At 45.2% G+C, this 14,651-nt stretch overlaps 1 protein-coding gene across 3 annotated transcripts in view; it reads left to right on the top strand.

Moving 5' to 3' along the window:
- The window catches only part of ap2b1 (adaptor related protein complex 2 subunit beta 1), an 87,455-nt gene that overhangs the window by 9,156 nt on the left and 63,648 nt on the right, over nucleotides 1–14,651 (top strand). For all 3 annotated transcript variants that reach the window (XM_071340028.1, XM_071340029.1, XM_071340027.1), the window contains exons 8-14: nucleotides 852–972; nucleotides 3,365–3,460; nucleotides 3,668–3,783; nucleotides 3,977–4,142; nucleotides 6,571–6,669; nucleotides 6,788–7,047; nucleotides 7,248–7,443. In XM_071340028.1, the coding sequence (XP_071196129.1) occupies nucleotides 852–972; nucleotides 3,365–3,460; nucleotides 3,668–3,783; nucleotides 3,977–4,142; nucleotides 6,571–6,669; nucleotides 6,788–7,047; nucleotides 7,248–7,443 (1,054 nt within the window). The remainder of the gene's footprint in view (nucleotides 1–851; nucleotides 973–3,364; nucleotides 3,461–3,667; nucleotides 3,784–3,976; nucleotides 4,143–6,570; nucleotides 6,670–6,787; nucleotides 7,048–7,247; nucleotides 7,444–14,651) is intronic.

Here is a 14,651-nt window from a genome sequence, read left to right as displayed (position 1 = left end):
AATATCCAGCAACTTCACACAGCCATTGAAGAGGAGTGGGACAACATTACACAGGCCACAATCAACAGCCTGATCAACTCTTATGTATTCAGAGATGTCACGCTGCATGACAGGTTTTCTGATCCACGCCCCCAACTTTTTTTTAAGGTGTCTGTGAACAACAGATGCATATCTGTATTCCCAATCATGTGAAGTCCATAGATTAGGGCCTAATGAATTTAGTTCAATTGACTGATTTCCTTAGATGAACTGTCACTCAGTAAAATCTTAGAAATTGTTGCATATTGCGTTTTTCTATTTTTGTTCAGTGTATGTTTTTATTTTTTATTGTTGGACATAAAAGACTAAAAACACCAGCAAATCAGATCTGTGATTTTAGTTTTGGAAATTTGTTCCAAAGTATTCCCACCCATAACAAAGATATATACTATATGTGATCATATACAACTGTAAGCAAGGTTTGAAATTATTATGTTTTAGTCAAATATTATATCTGTTTGGGCTTCTTGCAGTCAATTTGCAGTCTAGAAATGATTTGTAATTATGTTCTGGCCCCCTGACCATCCACTCAAGAAAATATCATCTGAATCTAGTTAATTATCCCTTGTTTCTAGCCCTTTCTAAATGAATCCCTCAGTGATGTGGAATGTTTGATGTTAGATAAGACTGTTTTGTTAAGATGTTTTGGCACCATGTTTTAGTTTGGTGCCATCCTCACTTCCTAGCCACTAGATGACAGAATTTCTCTTCCTATGTACCCTTCCCCTCTCTCAGCTCTGTAGGTTCAGATCAGGACCAGATGGATAGATAGATGTTCTGTTCCTATAATACATGTCATCTCTACTCTTTAGGCCTGAGATCCTTAAGCAGGAGATCAAGGTGTTCTTTGTCAAGTACAACGACCCCATCTACGTCAAACTGGAGAAACTGGACATCATGATTCGCCTGGCCTCCCAGGCCAACATAGCTCAGGTACCATTCATGGAACCCTATACCTCAGTCAATAGAAGTCTACACTGAGTGTAGAAAACATTAGGAACACCTTCCTAACATTGAGTTGCACCCCCTTTTGCCATCAGAACAGCCTCAGTTTGTCAGGGCATGGACTCTACAAGGTGTCAAGCGTTCCACAGGGATGCTGGCCAATGTTGACGCCAGTGCTTCCCACAGTTGTGTCAAATTGGCTGGATGTCCTTTGGGTGGTGGACCATTCTTGATACTCAGGGGAAACTGTTGAGCATGAAAAACCCAACAGCGTTGCAGTTCTTGACGCACTCAAACCAGTGCGCCTGGCACCTACCAGGGTTCGTATTTTCATGAAAGCATGAAAAAGTCATGGGATTTTTAAATGGTGTTTTCCAGGCCTGGAAAAGTTTTGGAAAGTCATAAAATCTGAAATGTTTTGAAAGTCATGGAAATTCTGAATATTTTCTGTTAATGTAATTTATTTAGGCACAGTTAAATATTTAATCAATCAAATAGAATCAGCATATCACCCATGATCGGAATGTCACTAGTGCATCAGCAGGTAGGCCTATAAAACTAACTAGGTAGCCAATTAAAAATATATATTGTACCCTCTAGTTAACTGTTAAGCTATTTTTAGCATGTATTAATGTTTTCGTCATGTCCCCAAAAACTTTCCACCGACACTCGCGAATAAGGTCATACAAAGTTTATTTACTTTTTTTGACGAAACAAACAATTCACTTCGCCATTGTATTAGTTGGGATTCGGTTCAATCAAAATAATAATTTGTGAATCATGAACATTATTTTTAGGAATAAAGATTAGATGCAACCTTTCTTTTGGATTATGTGGCTTGTTTTATAGATACTTCCAGTTGATTTGAGAATCCAATGTATGGGACATTGTAACACAATAGATAATAGTCAGCCTGCAAAGTAAACAACTCTAATGTAGCTAAGATAATTATGACTAAACTAGAAAATGTACATTTCCTGGACATTTTTGTGCTTGCTTCAGCTGAATAACACGATTTGTAGACTACAATATTCATTTGATCTTTGATATATTGAATGAGCAAATTATTTCAGAAGGGATAAAACTTATTTGGTTGTAATGTTGCAATGTTTTACATGAAGGGTGGTCAATCCTCCAGGAGAACTAATGGTTGTGCAGGTTTTTATTCCTGTCCCCCTCTAACAAATCACAGTTTAGAAATGAACTGCTCAACCAGACCTTATTAAAGGGCTTGATCAAGAGCCTGAACACCCAGTAGCTCTCCACACTGAGGGCTGACCACATGTGTTTCATACAGTTGCCTAGCAGGTGTTCTACTTTGTGGGGGGTTAAGTGCATTGCTCAATGACAGGAGATGGTACATGGGATCAGAGAGCAGCCTCCCAGTGTCGATACCACACTTTTCTATACGTAAATAGAGATGCCACCAATTGTTGGTCATGGAAATTTGGTGAAAGTCATGCAATTCCATCTGTCAAAATGTGCATGCTACTACCGTTCAAAGGCACTTAAATATTTTCTTGGTCATTCACCCTCTGAATGGCACACATACACAATCCATGTCTCAATTGTCTCAAAGCTTAAAAATCCTTATTTCCTCCCTTCATCTACACTGATTGAAGTGGATTTAACAAGTGACATCAGTAAGGGATCATAGCTTTCACCTGGTCAGTCTGTCATGGAAAGAGCAGGTGTTCCTAATATTTTGTTCACTCAGTGTATATTAGGGTGTTAATTTCTCATGATTTACTGTACATCATTATATACTTAGTCACTCTACACAGAAAACTATCATTGTACCATTTTACCATTGTACCACTTATAATAATGGTATTGCCCCCCAGAAATATAAAAGTTTGTTAACATAACAACATGGCCCTCAGATTGCATAGCATACTCTAACCCCGACTTGGATCCATCTGTTCAGCCGCACCTCTATATTGAATACTAATTTCAACAGAAACGTTCATATTCCAATGCTTCACTCCTAATCAGTCTTATCTGGTGCTCTTAGCGGCTTCTGTCAGACGATGCCTTAATGAACACACGTTTTAGATAGCGGATGTGCTCGCTTCCTTCGCTGTGAAGAGCCGAGATAGCTGTCAGCGTGATTGACAGCTAAGGCAGGCTCGGACAACCTTGCTGTAAATTAGCCATTACAGTCCAACAGAGAGACACTCCCTGGATAAACACCATCTCTGAGGGAGGCTTTGGTAGCTTCTCTGACTGGCCTTGGGTAGCTTACACTTGTGTGTGTACACAATTTACTAACCTCAACCTTATCTCCTCAACCCATTCTCTTACGGTGTCAAGATGTTTGCATGTCCTCCCACCGTGTGTGTGTGATGTTTTTCACTCATATGCCCTGCTCTCTTCCCAGGTGTTGGCTGAGCTGAAGGAGTATGCCACCGAGGTAGACGTTGACTTTGTGCGTAAGGCAGTGAGGGCCATCGGGCGCTGTGCCATCAAAGTGGAGGTTGGAATCTGAGACACCATCATAGACGGACACACAGAGGATCTCTGATCAATGTCTATCTGAACTTCAGATTTTATAGCTGTTCCATAAAAGTGCCATCCAATCCTATAAAGTTGTTTGAAGGAGTTTAAACGAGGTACTTTGGCCACTGTGAAAAAAATCAGTTTTGGGTCAGTGTTGACTCTGTTCCTGTTGTCTCCTTTTTAGCAATCTGCTGAGCGCTGTGTTAGCACCCTGCTAGACCTCATCCAGACCAAGGTCAACTATGTGGTGCAGGAGGCCATCGTGGTCATCAGGGACATCTTCCGCAAATACCCCAACAAGTAGGTGTCCTTTTCCCTCCATCCCTGATAATAATCAATGAAGTTTGAGAATTCTTTCCTCATTCTTGTCTTTTGTTTTTCAGTAGGGGCTATACTGCCCCTGTCTGTGTCTATACAAGACCTTTGTATATCCCCAGGCCCAGACAGACACTAGTGTATACCCTGACCCTTTATACTTTCTCTCTCTGCTCAGGTATGAAAGCATCATCGCCACGCTGTGTGAGAACCTGGATTCTCTGGACGAGCCGGATGCGCGTGCCGCCATGATCTGGATCGTGGGCGAGTACGCTGAGAGGATCGACAACGCCGACGAGCTGCTGGAGAGCTTCCTGGAGGGCTTCCATGACGAGAGCACGCAGGTCAGTTGTCCCAGAGCAGACCACGCAGGTCAGTTGTCCCAGAGCAGACCACTCAGGTCAGTTGTCCCAGAGCAGAGCACGCAGGTCAGTTGTCCCAGAGCAGACCACGCAGGTCAGTTGTCCCAGAGCAGACCACTCAGGTCAGTTGTCCCAGAGCAGAGCACTCAGGTCAGTTGTCCCAGAGCAGACCACGCAGGTCAGTTGTCCCAGAGCAGACCACTCAGGTCAGTTGTCCCAGAGCAGAGCACTCAGGTCAGTTGTCCCAGAGCAGACCACGCAGGTCAGTTGTCCCAGAGCAGACCACTCAGGTCAGTTGTCCCAGAGCAGAGCACTCAGGTCAGTTGTCCCAGAGCAGACCACGCAGGTCAGTTGTCCCATGGCAGACCACTCAGGTCAGTTGTCCCAGAGCAGACCACTCGGGTCAGTTGTCCCAGAGCAGAGCACTCGGGTCAGTTGTCCCAGAGCAGAGCACTCGGGTCAGTTGTCCCAGAGCAGAGCACTCGGGTCAGTTGTCCCAGAGCAGAGCACTCGGGTCAGTTGTCCCAGAGCAGAGCACTCAGGTCAGTTGTCCCAGAGCAGACCACGGAGGTCAGTTGTCCCAGAGCAGACCACGGAGGTCAGTTGTCCCAGAGCGGAGCGCTCAGGTCAGTTGTCCCAGAGCGGAGCGCTCAGGTCAGTTGTCCCAGAGCGGAGCGCCCAGGTCAGTTGTCCCAGAGCACTCAGGTCAGTTGTCCCAGAGCACTCAGGTCAGTTGTCCCAGAGCAGAGCACAGCGGTCAGTTGTCCCAGAGCAGAGCACAGAGGTCAGTTGTCCCAGAGCAGAGCACATAGGTCAGTTGTCCCAGAGCGGAGCACAGAGGTCAGTTGTCCCAGAGCAGAGCACAGAGGTCAGTTGTCCCAGAGCAGAGCACAGAGGTCAGTTGTCCCAGAGCAGAGCACAGAGGTCAGTTGTCCCAGAGCAGAGCACAGAGGTCAGTTGTCCCAGAGCAGAGCACAGAGGTCAGTTGTCCCAGAGCAGAGCACAGATGTCAGTTGTCCCAGAGCAGAGCACAGAGGTCAGTTGTCCCAGAGCAGACCACAGAGGTCAGTTGTCCCAGAGCAGACCACAGAGGTCAGTTGTCCCAGAGCAGAGCATAGAGGTCAGTTGTCCCAGAGCAGATCACAGAGGTCAGTTGTCCCAGAGCAGAGCACAGAGGTCAGTTGTCCCAGAGCAGAGCACAGAGGTCAGTTGTCCCAGAGCAGAGCACAGAGGTCAGTTGTCCCAGAGCAGAGCACAGAGGTCAGTTGTCCCAGAGCAGAGCACAGAGGTCAGTTGTCCCAGAGCAGAGCACAGAGGTCAGTTGTCCCAGAGCAGAGCACAGAGGTCAGTTGTCCCAGAGCAGAGCACAGAGGTCAGTTGTCCCAGAGCAGAGCACAGAGGTCAGTTGTCCCAGAGCAGAGCACAGAGGTCAGTTGTCCCAGAGCAGAGCACAGAGGTCAGTTGTCCCAGAGCAGAGCACAGAGGTCAGTTGTCCCAGAGCAGAGCACAGAGGTCAGTTGTCCCAGAGCAGAGCACAGAGGTCAGTTGTCCCAGAGCAGAGCACAGAGGTCAGTTGTCCCAGAGCAGAGCACAGAGGTCAGTTGTCCCAGAGCACTCAGGTCAGTTGTCCCAGAGCACTCAGGTCAGTTGTCCCAGAGCAGAGCACAGAGGTCAGTTGTCCCAGAGCACTCAGGTCAGTTGTCCCAGAGCAGAGCACAGAGGTCAGTTGTCCCAGAGCGGAGCACAGAGGTCAGTTGTCCCAGAGCGGAGCGCCCAGGTCAGTTGTCTCAGAGCGGAGCGCCCAGGTCAGTTGTCTCAGAGCGGAGCGCCCAGGTCAGTTGTCTCAGAGCGGAGCGCCCAGGTCAGTTGTCCCAGAGCGGAGCGCCCAGGTCAGTTGTCCCAGAGCGGAGCGCCCAGGTCAGTTGTCCCAGAGCGAAGCGCCCAGGTCAGTTGTCCCAGAGCGGAGCGCCCAGGTCAGTTGTCCCAGAGTGGAGCGCCCAGGTTAGTTGAGGTCAGCAACCCTAGTCCTCTGCCCAGTTTCTAATCTACCTCTACCCCAAGGACACTTAATATAAATCTGTTGGTTTCATTTGACAATCTTAATGCCAGATTGCCTGGATGATGTGTTTGGGACTTTTACACCCTGACAGAAATTAAACTAGGGCAAAGACTGGATTGAATATGGTTATAGCTCCACTTTGCCCTTGTCTGTAATTTCTGCTATATTGCTTTCATTAAAGTCAGCCTTTCATATCTACACATGTGCCTTAGGGATAGGGGCTGGGAGTTGATTTGGTCCAGCCCTAACAGTAATAACCTTTATTATCTGGGTTTGGCAGCCACTTTCACTATTTGAGCAGGTATGAGGTTGGGTCAGACCATTCACAGCCTTGGGGGTGTGTTGTTTCAGGTCCAGCTCACTCTTCTCACAGCCATCGTCAAGCTTTTCCTCAAGAAGCCCTCTGAGACTCAGGAGCTGGTGCAGCAGGTCCTCAGTCTGGCCACACAGGTGAGACACACACATACACACACCAACACGTCTCCCTCTTTTTTTTTCAAACTGTCCCAAACTTAAACTCACCAATATCTATTCTCAACTGTGATTCCTCTCCCTTGTGTCCTCCTAGGACTCCGACAACCCTGATCTGCGTGACAGGGGTTACATCTACTGGCGCCTGCTGTCCACCGATCCGGTAACGGCCAAGGAGGTGGTCTTGTCCGAAAAGCCCCTGATCTCGGAGGAGACAGACCTGATTGAGCCCACCCTGCTGGACGAGCTCATTTGCCACATTGGCTCCCTGGCCTCCGTCTACCACAAGCCCCCGAACGCCTTCGTGGAGGGCAGCCACGGCATCCATCGCAAGCACCTGCCCATCCAGCACGGCAGGTGAGACACAGTTACCAGGAAGTTACTCAGTTACCAAAGTCCTAGAAGACACACTCACCTAACCCCCAAACAACACGTCCCTCTCCGCCTAGCACAACACATAGGCAATCATTGCTTACACACAAATACCAAGATCTGCTCCCTCATATAAATGAAATAGAATATTCATTAAATACTGTATATCTGTGCCCACCTCTCAGCATTGACACAGGCGAGAGCCCTGTGAGCGCAGGGCCAGCGGTCCCTATTGAACAGGCCCAGTCAGTCATCCCTTCCCAGGGAGACCTGCTGGGAGACCTGCTCAACCTGGACCTGGGTCCCCCCGTCAATGTGCCCCAGGTCTCCTCCATGCAGATGGGCGCTGTCGACTTGCTGGGCGGAGGCCTCGACAGCCTGGTGAGTGAGAGATACACACTCACTCACGTAAAGGTTTATTTATCTCTGCTGGGATGGTTGGATTGTACATGTAGTCCATGAGGGATCAATAGGACAGCACTCTTCCTGATTGATGTTTTATTGTGCCATGAACAATGTGGAGAGTATGTCTCTTTTTAGCGTATCTGTCAGTGTGCGTTCCCCGGTCTGAGTTGAGCTGACATAGCGAGGGTGGTGTATGCTGAGCTGTGGCCACAGAGATCCACTATATCAGTGAGAAGCCTGTCTCCCTGTCCCTGATTGATCTGCCAGGCACTGGTACAGAGAGGCAGGCAGGGCAGTGATGTCACGATGCAGCTTCACACTGATATCTCAATACAGCAGAGACACGAGGCGGAGGCTTGGCACGCCATGGTGGTACTGGCACGCACACAGCAAACCAGAGTTTGGTCCTAATGGTACAGGGTGGTAGCATCTTGTCAGGTTGTATGTTGCTAATATTATTGCGCTGTCAAGATTGTTTTGGGCTTTATACAGATTACTTGTTTTGGGTGACAAGATGGTGCCTATTATTTAACATTTCAGTTTTACTAAACATCCTAGTTAGCCAACTATAAAAAGGTAATTTCCATCCATGGTGTAACAATGTGATAATGATTTGAGTGTGGTTTGGCATGCGGGTCTTGTTTTGGGACTGCTCTGGAACGAGCAGCGGCTTTTTGGGAAGCTCTATTAATGTCTCTTATGTTTTACGAAAACTTCCTCCTCTTGACAAAGTCATTATAGCTTTTTAATGATATTAGCTGGTGATTGTGTTCCCTAGCCTGAAGGGACAGCTGCAGCGGTTGTTCTACTCTATGGATAGGGAAAGAAATGGTGTCAGACCGTCTACAGTCGTGGCCAAAAGTTTTGATAATGACACAAATATTAATTTTCACAAAGTTTGCTGCTTCAGTGTCTTTAGATATTTTTGTCAGATGTTACTATGGAATACTGAAGTATAATTACAAGCATTTCATAAGTGTCAAAGGCTTTAATTGACAATTACATGAAGTTGATGCAAAGAGTCAATATTTGCAGTGTTGACCCTTCTTTTTCAAGACCTCTGCAATCTGCCCTGGCATGCTGTCAATTAACTTCTGGGCCACATCCTGACTGATGGCAGCCCATTCTTGCATAAACAATGCTTGGAATTTGTCAGAATTTGTGGGTTTTTGTTTGTCCACCCGCCTCTTCAGGATTGACCACAAGTTCTCAATGGGATTAAGGTCTGGGGAGTTTCCTGGCCATGGACCCAAAATATCAATGTTTTGTTCCCCGAGCCACTTAGTTATCATGCTGGAAAAGGCATTGCTCGTCACCAAACTGTTCCTGGATGGTTGGGAGAAGTTGCTCTTGGAGGATGTGTTGGTACCGTTCTTTATTCATGGCTGTGTTCTTAGGCAAAATTGTGAGTGAGCCCACTCCCTTGGCTGAGAAGCAACCCCACACATGAATGGTCTCAGGATGCTTTACTATTGGCATGACACAGGACTGATGGTAGCGCTCACCTTGTCTTCTCTGGACAAGCTTTTTTCCGGATGCCCCAAACAATCGGAAAGGGGATTCATCAGAGAAAATGACTTTACCCCAGTCCTCAGCAGTCCAATCCCTGTACCTTTTGCAGAATATCAGTCTGTCCCTGATGTTTTTCCTGGAGAGAAGTGGCTTCTTTGCTGCCCTTCTTGACACCAGGCCACCCTCCAAAAGTCTTCGCCTCACTGTGCGTGCAGATGCACTCACACCTGCCTGCTGCCATTCCTGAGCAAGCTCTGTACTGGTGGTGCCCCGATCCCGCAGCTGAATAAACTTTAGGAGACGGTCCTGGCGCTTGCTGGACTTTCTTGGGCGCCCTGAAGCCTTCTTCACAACAATTGAACCGCTCTCCTTGAAGTTCTTAATGATCCGATAAATGGTTGATTTAGGTGCAATCTTACTGGCAGCAATATTCTTGCCTGTGAAGCCCTTTTTGTGTAAAGCAATGATGACGGCACGTGTTTCCGTGCAGGTAACCATGGTTGACAGAGGAAGAACAATGATTCCAAGCACCACCCTCCTTTTGAAGCTTCCAGTCTGTTATTTGAACTCAATCAGCATGACAGAGTGATCTCCCGCCTTGTCCTCGTCAACACTCACACCTGTGTTAACGAGAGAATCACTGACATGATGTCAGCTGGTCGTTTGTGGCAGGGCTGAAATGCAGTGGAAATGTTTTTCTGGGATTCAGTTCATTTGCATGGCAAAGAGGAACTTTGCAATTAATTGCAATTCATCTGATCACTCTTCATAACATTCTGGAGTATATGCAAATTGCCATCATACAAACTGAGGCAGCAGACTTTGTGAAAATGTATATTTGTGTCATTCTCAAAACTTTTGGCCATGACTGTACATACAAAATAGTGTTGTAACTTGTAGTGTTGTAGCCACCAAAATGTTGTTCAGAAAGGAAACACCATGTATTCATTTAACCCTTTATTAGAAAGTAAATGACAATACATTAGGTATTGGCATTCGTCTCTGCAGCAGCTTAAGGGTAGCTCATTACCATAGCAATTAGGGGTGTGAACGATTAAACTAAATTAGGATGTTTAACGTTAAGAAAAAATCCCTAACCAAACAACTTTTCCCCCCATTTCTTTCTCATAAAATTAAAATCACAGTGCACTACCACTAACAGATCCCGATCATTATCATAAATGGAAAAATCTAAATTAAACAAATACCTAATGCAACAGTGCTGTAACGTTAGTAGGAGACATGCATCTTTCTAATTATTTGCCACGATTATTAAGCGCTCTGCACATCAACGTGGTTAAGTTGGAAAAATGACAGAGAAAGGCAAGCGACAGCAGCGAACAGCCTGCTCTTCCCCGAGTCAGTACAGTATAATTGAGTCTGCTAAGCTGCTGCGCTGTGCTTCTAGCTGACCCAACATTACAATGTAGCGATTGGTGCTTTGGAAATATGCTGAAGTACGGACTGACTGCTGGGAACATGTCTACAACTTCATAAGCAAGCTGTCAAACTATTGTAAATAATTGACAAGCTACACTCTGTTTATCAGTGCAGTGACGAACATCCTTACATGTCATGCTGACCACACCGCTCGCATCATGTGCGTGAGCATTACAAAATAAATGTACACATACATGTTATTCATTCATTGCACCCACACTGCTCGCACGCATCAACGAGCACCTGCGTAGCCAGGCGCTGAAATAGAACTTGGTTCTATTTGTGACGCTTGACACGATGCAAATCCGGTCTTTCCCATCTCCTCATTGGTTTTTGGGAGCATATACCCACGTTGGTGATTGAAAGATGAACTGAGGTCCACACTCTAATCCAGTTGGTGGTGGTAATGCACCTTAAAGTTGGTTGCCAACTGCCATATAAAGTCCAAAGAAGAAGAAGAAGCCAGAAGGAGGAGAGATTACTGGAAACGAACTCGATTACCCTTTTATCTGTGTATTAATTGTTAGAGTAGAGGACCTTGTGCATTTAATGTCAAATAACAACCCAATGATTATATCCCAGGACAAATTAGCTAGCAATAGCAAGCTAGCTAGCTAGCTAAATTGCCGTAAATGTTTAATGGTTTTCGACCTGTCCCCAAATTAACATAGTTGGTTCAGAGTTTGTTTTGATATTTCAACCTGCGTGTCCTGATCGCGTCTGGTGTGGGTGGACAATATCAACATGCACGCGATGGCGCGCACACACACACACGCACAAGCGGTCTGGTCTGCATTTTAGCTAGCTAGCTAAAATTCCATCTCTGTGTTTCAGTGAAGATAGTTAGAAGCAGGCAGGCTACAACAAGCTAAATCAGCTGATGAAATCACTGGCGGCCATTATACTTGCACATATTTTGTGCAGGACTAGAGAGATGTTTTTGCTTTCTCAGAGTATGTGTCTCTGCCCAGTGCCTGTGTTTCATAGCGATTGAGTCATGCACAAGATAGATGGATTTAGAATGTTCTAATATTGATAAGTGGCAGTTGGGACATCGAGGGTGCATTGTCTCAATACTCATTTTGACCAAAACACTTGCGGTCTCAAGTGATCACTATTGAACACAACAGCAAGTGGCCACTCGGTAAAGGGCTTAGGGGCCAAGTCTTGAGATTCAGCCTATGACTGCTGTACATAGAACTTCATTAACCCCCAAGCGGTTATACGCAATAGGACCACCATAAGCAATAGGATCACCATACACAATAGGATCACCATACCCAATAGGATCACCATAAGTAATAGGACCACCATAAGCAATAGGACCACCATAAGCAATAGGACCACCATAAGTAATAGGACCACCATATGCAATAGGACCACCATAAGTAATAGGATCACCATACGCAATAGGACCACCATACGCAATAGGACCACCATACGCAATAGGACCACCATACGCAATAGGACCACCATACGCAATAGGACCACCATACGCAATAGGATCACCATACCCAATAGGACCACCATACGCAATAGGACCACCATACGCAATAGGACCACCATACGCAATAGGACCACCATACGCAATAGGACCACCATACGCAATAGGACCACCATACGCAATAGGACCACCATACGCAATAGGACCACCATACGCAATAGGATCACCATACGCAATAGGACCACCATAAGCAATAGGACCACCATAAGCAATAGGATCACCATAAGCAATAGGACCACCATATGCAATAGGATCACCATACCCAATAGGACCACCATACCCAATAGGACCACCATACGCAATAGGACCACCATACGCAATAGGACCACCATACCCAATAGGACCACCATACCCAATAGGATCACCATACGCAATAGGACCACCATACGCAATAGGACCACCATACGCAATAGGACCATTTTTTGCATTGTGAATTCACATGGAATTTTATGTTTTTATAATTTTAATGGAAAACCGATCACCCACAGGAGAGAGTGGGTTCAGAAGGGGGTGGGTGAATTGGCACTGAGGTGGGAAGTCCCTGCCCGAGATGTTAATTTGTTAGCTGACATTTTCAAGAGACTACACCTTCGATTGAGATAAAACAATGTGTAAGCTCAACCATGAGGAATCATATTGCCCTAGATATACCACCTCACTCCAAAACTTTTTCCAAAGATCGGCACATTTGTCAATTGGCATTATCCAGGCCAGGGCAACTGTAGTTGGGCAGGGAGTTCAACGTAGCGAATTAGCGGACGCGTCTTGCCTTCCGCGTAGAGCGGGGCCTCATCGTGATAAGTGATTATTCCGGCTGTCTCGCTGTGTTCCTTATCCGTCTTGGGTGGCGCTCTCAGATTATAAAGGGCTTCCAATTAAATCTTAATTGGACAGTCATTAAAACTGCAGTGACTCCAATCCAAGTTGGAGAGTCCATTCTGGGACATATTACCGCTGTGCTGCCTCACAATGTTTAAACCACTCTGCTGAGTAATTACAGTGGGGAGTGAAAGCTATTTTTTTGCTTTGATCAGCCATTCTGCAGACCTGTAAGCCAATTTGGCCAATTATTGGAATCAATATGGGTTTTAATGAAAGGCAAAGAGCCCTGAACTGACACAGCCCTCACTAGTTAGTTTAGCACTGATAAAGTTCAAGGGCACCTTTCTCGCAGTCAGAGCTTGGGTTTAAATACTTCTATGAAGGATATTGTGGCTCCAGATTGAACACAGAGCAATAATAGTTTTATTTGCTATATATTTGTAAAATAGAAAAAAAGCAGGCCTTAAAGCTTATAGTGGGGCGATTAGGGATGTAACAATTCACCGATATGATCGGTTCCCGTTCAAATGTTTAAGATATGAGTGCATCGGTCCGCGGGACCCCAAACTGATCCAAATGTAGCATGCTTCGGCCACGAAATCAATTCAAACGTTACGAATGCCGTTTCACACATTTTTCTTGCTCAAATGACTCTTGCTCTACCTTCTGAAAATACCTTATCTTTTGTGACAACTGTGTCCTCTCCTTCAGTGTCGAACTAAGCATGTATTTGTGTTGCCAGTCATTGATCTACAAGTCATTTTGCATGCCAAACAACCCCATATCAGTAGCCTAGTCAAGCTTTGCATGCTGACCAACGAGAGGTAGGCATATTCCTGATCTGGCACATCTGCGTGTCACCTTCAGCATTCAAATGTTTGTAAAATGGCTTGCTCTTTATTAGTTGAGTGACAACCAATATATTTTGCTAGGTTATTTTTAAACAAATGCACTGTTGAAAATTGTGTTTTACCGTAATAAAAGTAGCACCGGAGACAACTCTCATCTGGCTATACATACTGACTGGGGCTTGCATTAGATTTTATTTTGATTGTTCAGGTTCACTATCAGCAATAGTTTTGGTAGTTTTGTTTGTAACAATCAGTATATACAGTGCAGTGCCTTCAGAAAGTATTTACACCCCTTGACTTTTTCCACATTTTACAAAGTTACAAAGTTGATAAAAAAATCTATTTAATTGTCATTTTTTTGTCAACGATCTACATAAAATACTCTAATGTCAAAGTGGAAGGAAAAATTTTTATTAAAACTTCTTTGGGATAGGGGGCGCTGTTTTAACTTTGTAAAAAATTGTTCCCAAATTAAACTGCCTTGTACTCAATTCTTGCTCGTACAATATGCATATTATTATTACTATTGGATAGAAAACACTCTCAAGTTTCTAAAACCGTTTGAATTATATCTGTGAGTAAAACAGAACTCATTTTGCAGCAAACTTCCTGTTAGGAAGTGAAAAATCTGAAATCGAGGCTCTGTTCCAGGGCCTTCCTATTCATTTGCTTGAAATCTATGGATATACATGCACTTCATACGCCTTCCACTAGATGTCAACAGGCAGTGAGAGGTGAAATGGGGTGTATAGCTTGATCTGAGGCTTGATCAAACGAGAGCTCTTGGAATGACATGACCCCAAATTTCCTTTGTTCAGCAAGGCGCGGGAAGGACATCAGCATTGGCTTCTGAAAAGCTTTCGTTATAGACGGCTAATATCTCCGGCTTTGATTTTATTTGATAAATGTGATAATATCATCGTAAAGTATGTTTTTTCAATATAGTTTTATCAGATTATTGAAAGTTTATCGGGAGTTTTGTCTTTTTCCGTTCTCTGCGTTTGGTGACGATGGACAGCTTCGCGCCACTTGGCTAGCTTTGGTTGCTAATTCGA

This window comes from Salvelinus alpinus, chromosome 13 (genome assembly GCF_045679555.1).
Source record: "Salvelinus alpinus chromosome 13, SLU_Salpinus.1, whole genome shotgun sequence".
NCBI classification, from domain to species: Eukaryota; Metazoa; Chordata; class Actinopteri; order Salmoniformes; family Salmonidae; genus Salvelinus; species Salvelinus alpinus.
This window is presented reverse-complemented; position numbering and strand designations above follow the sequence as displayed.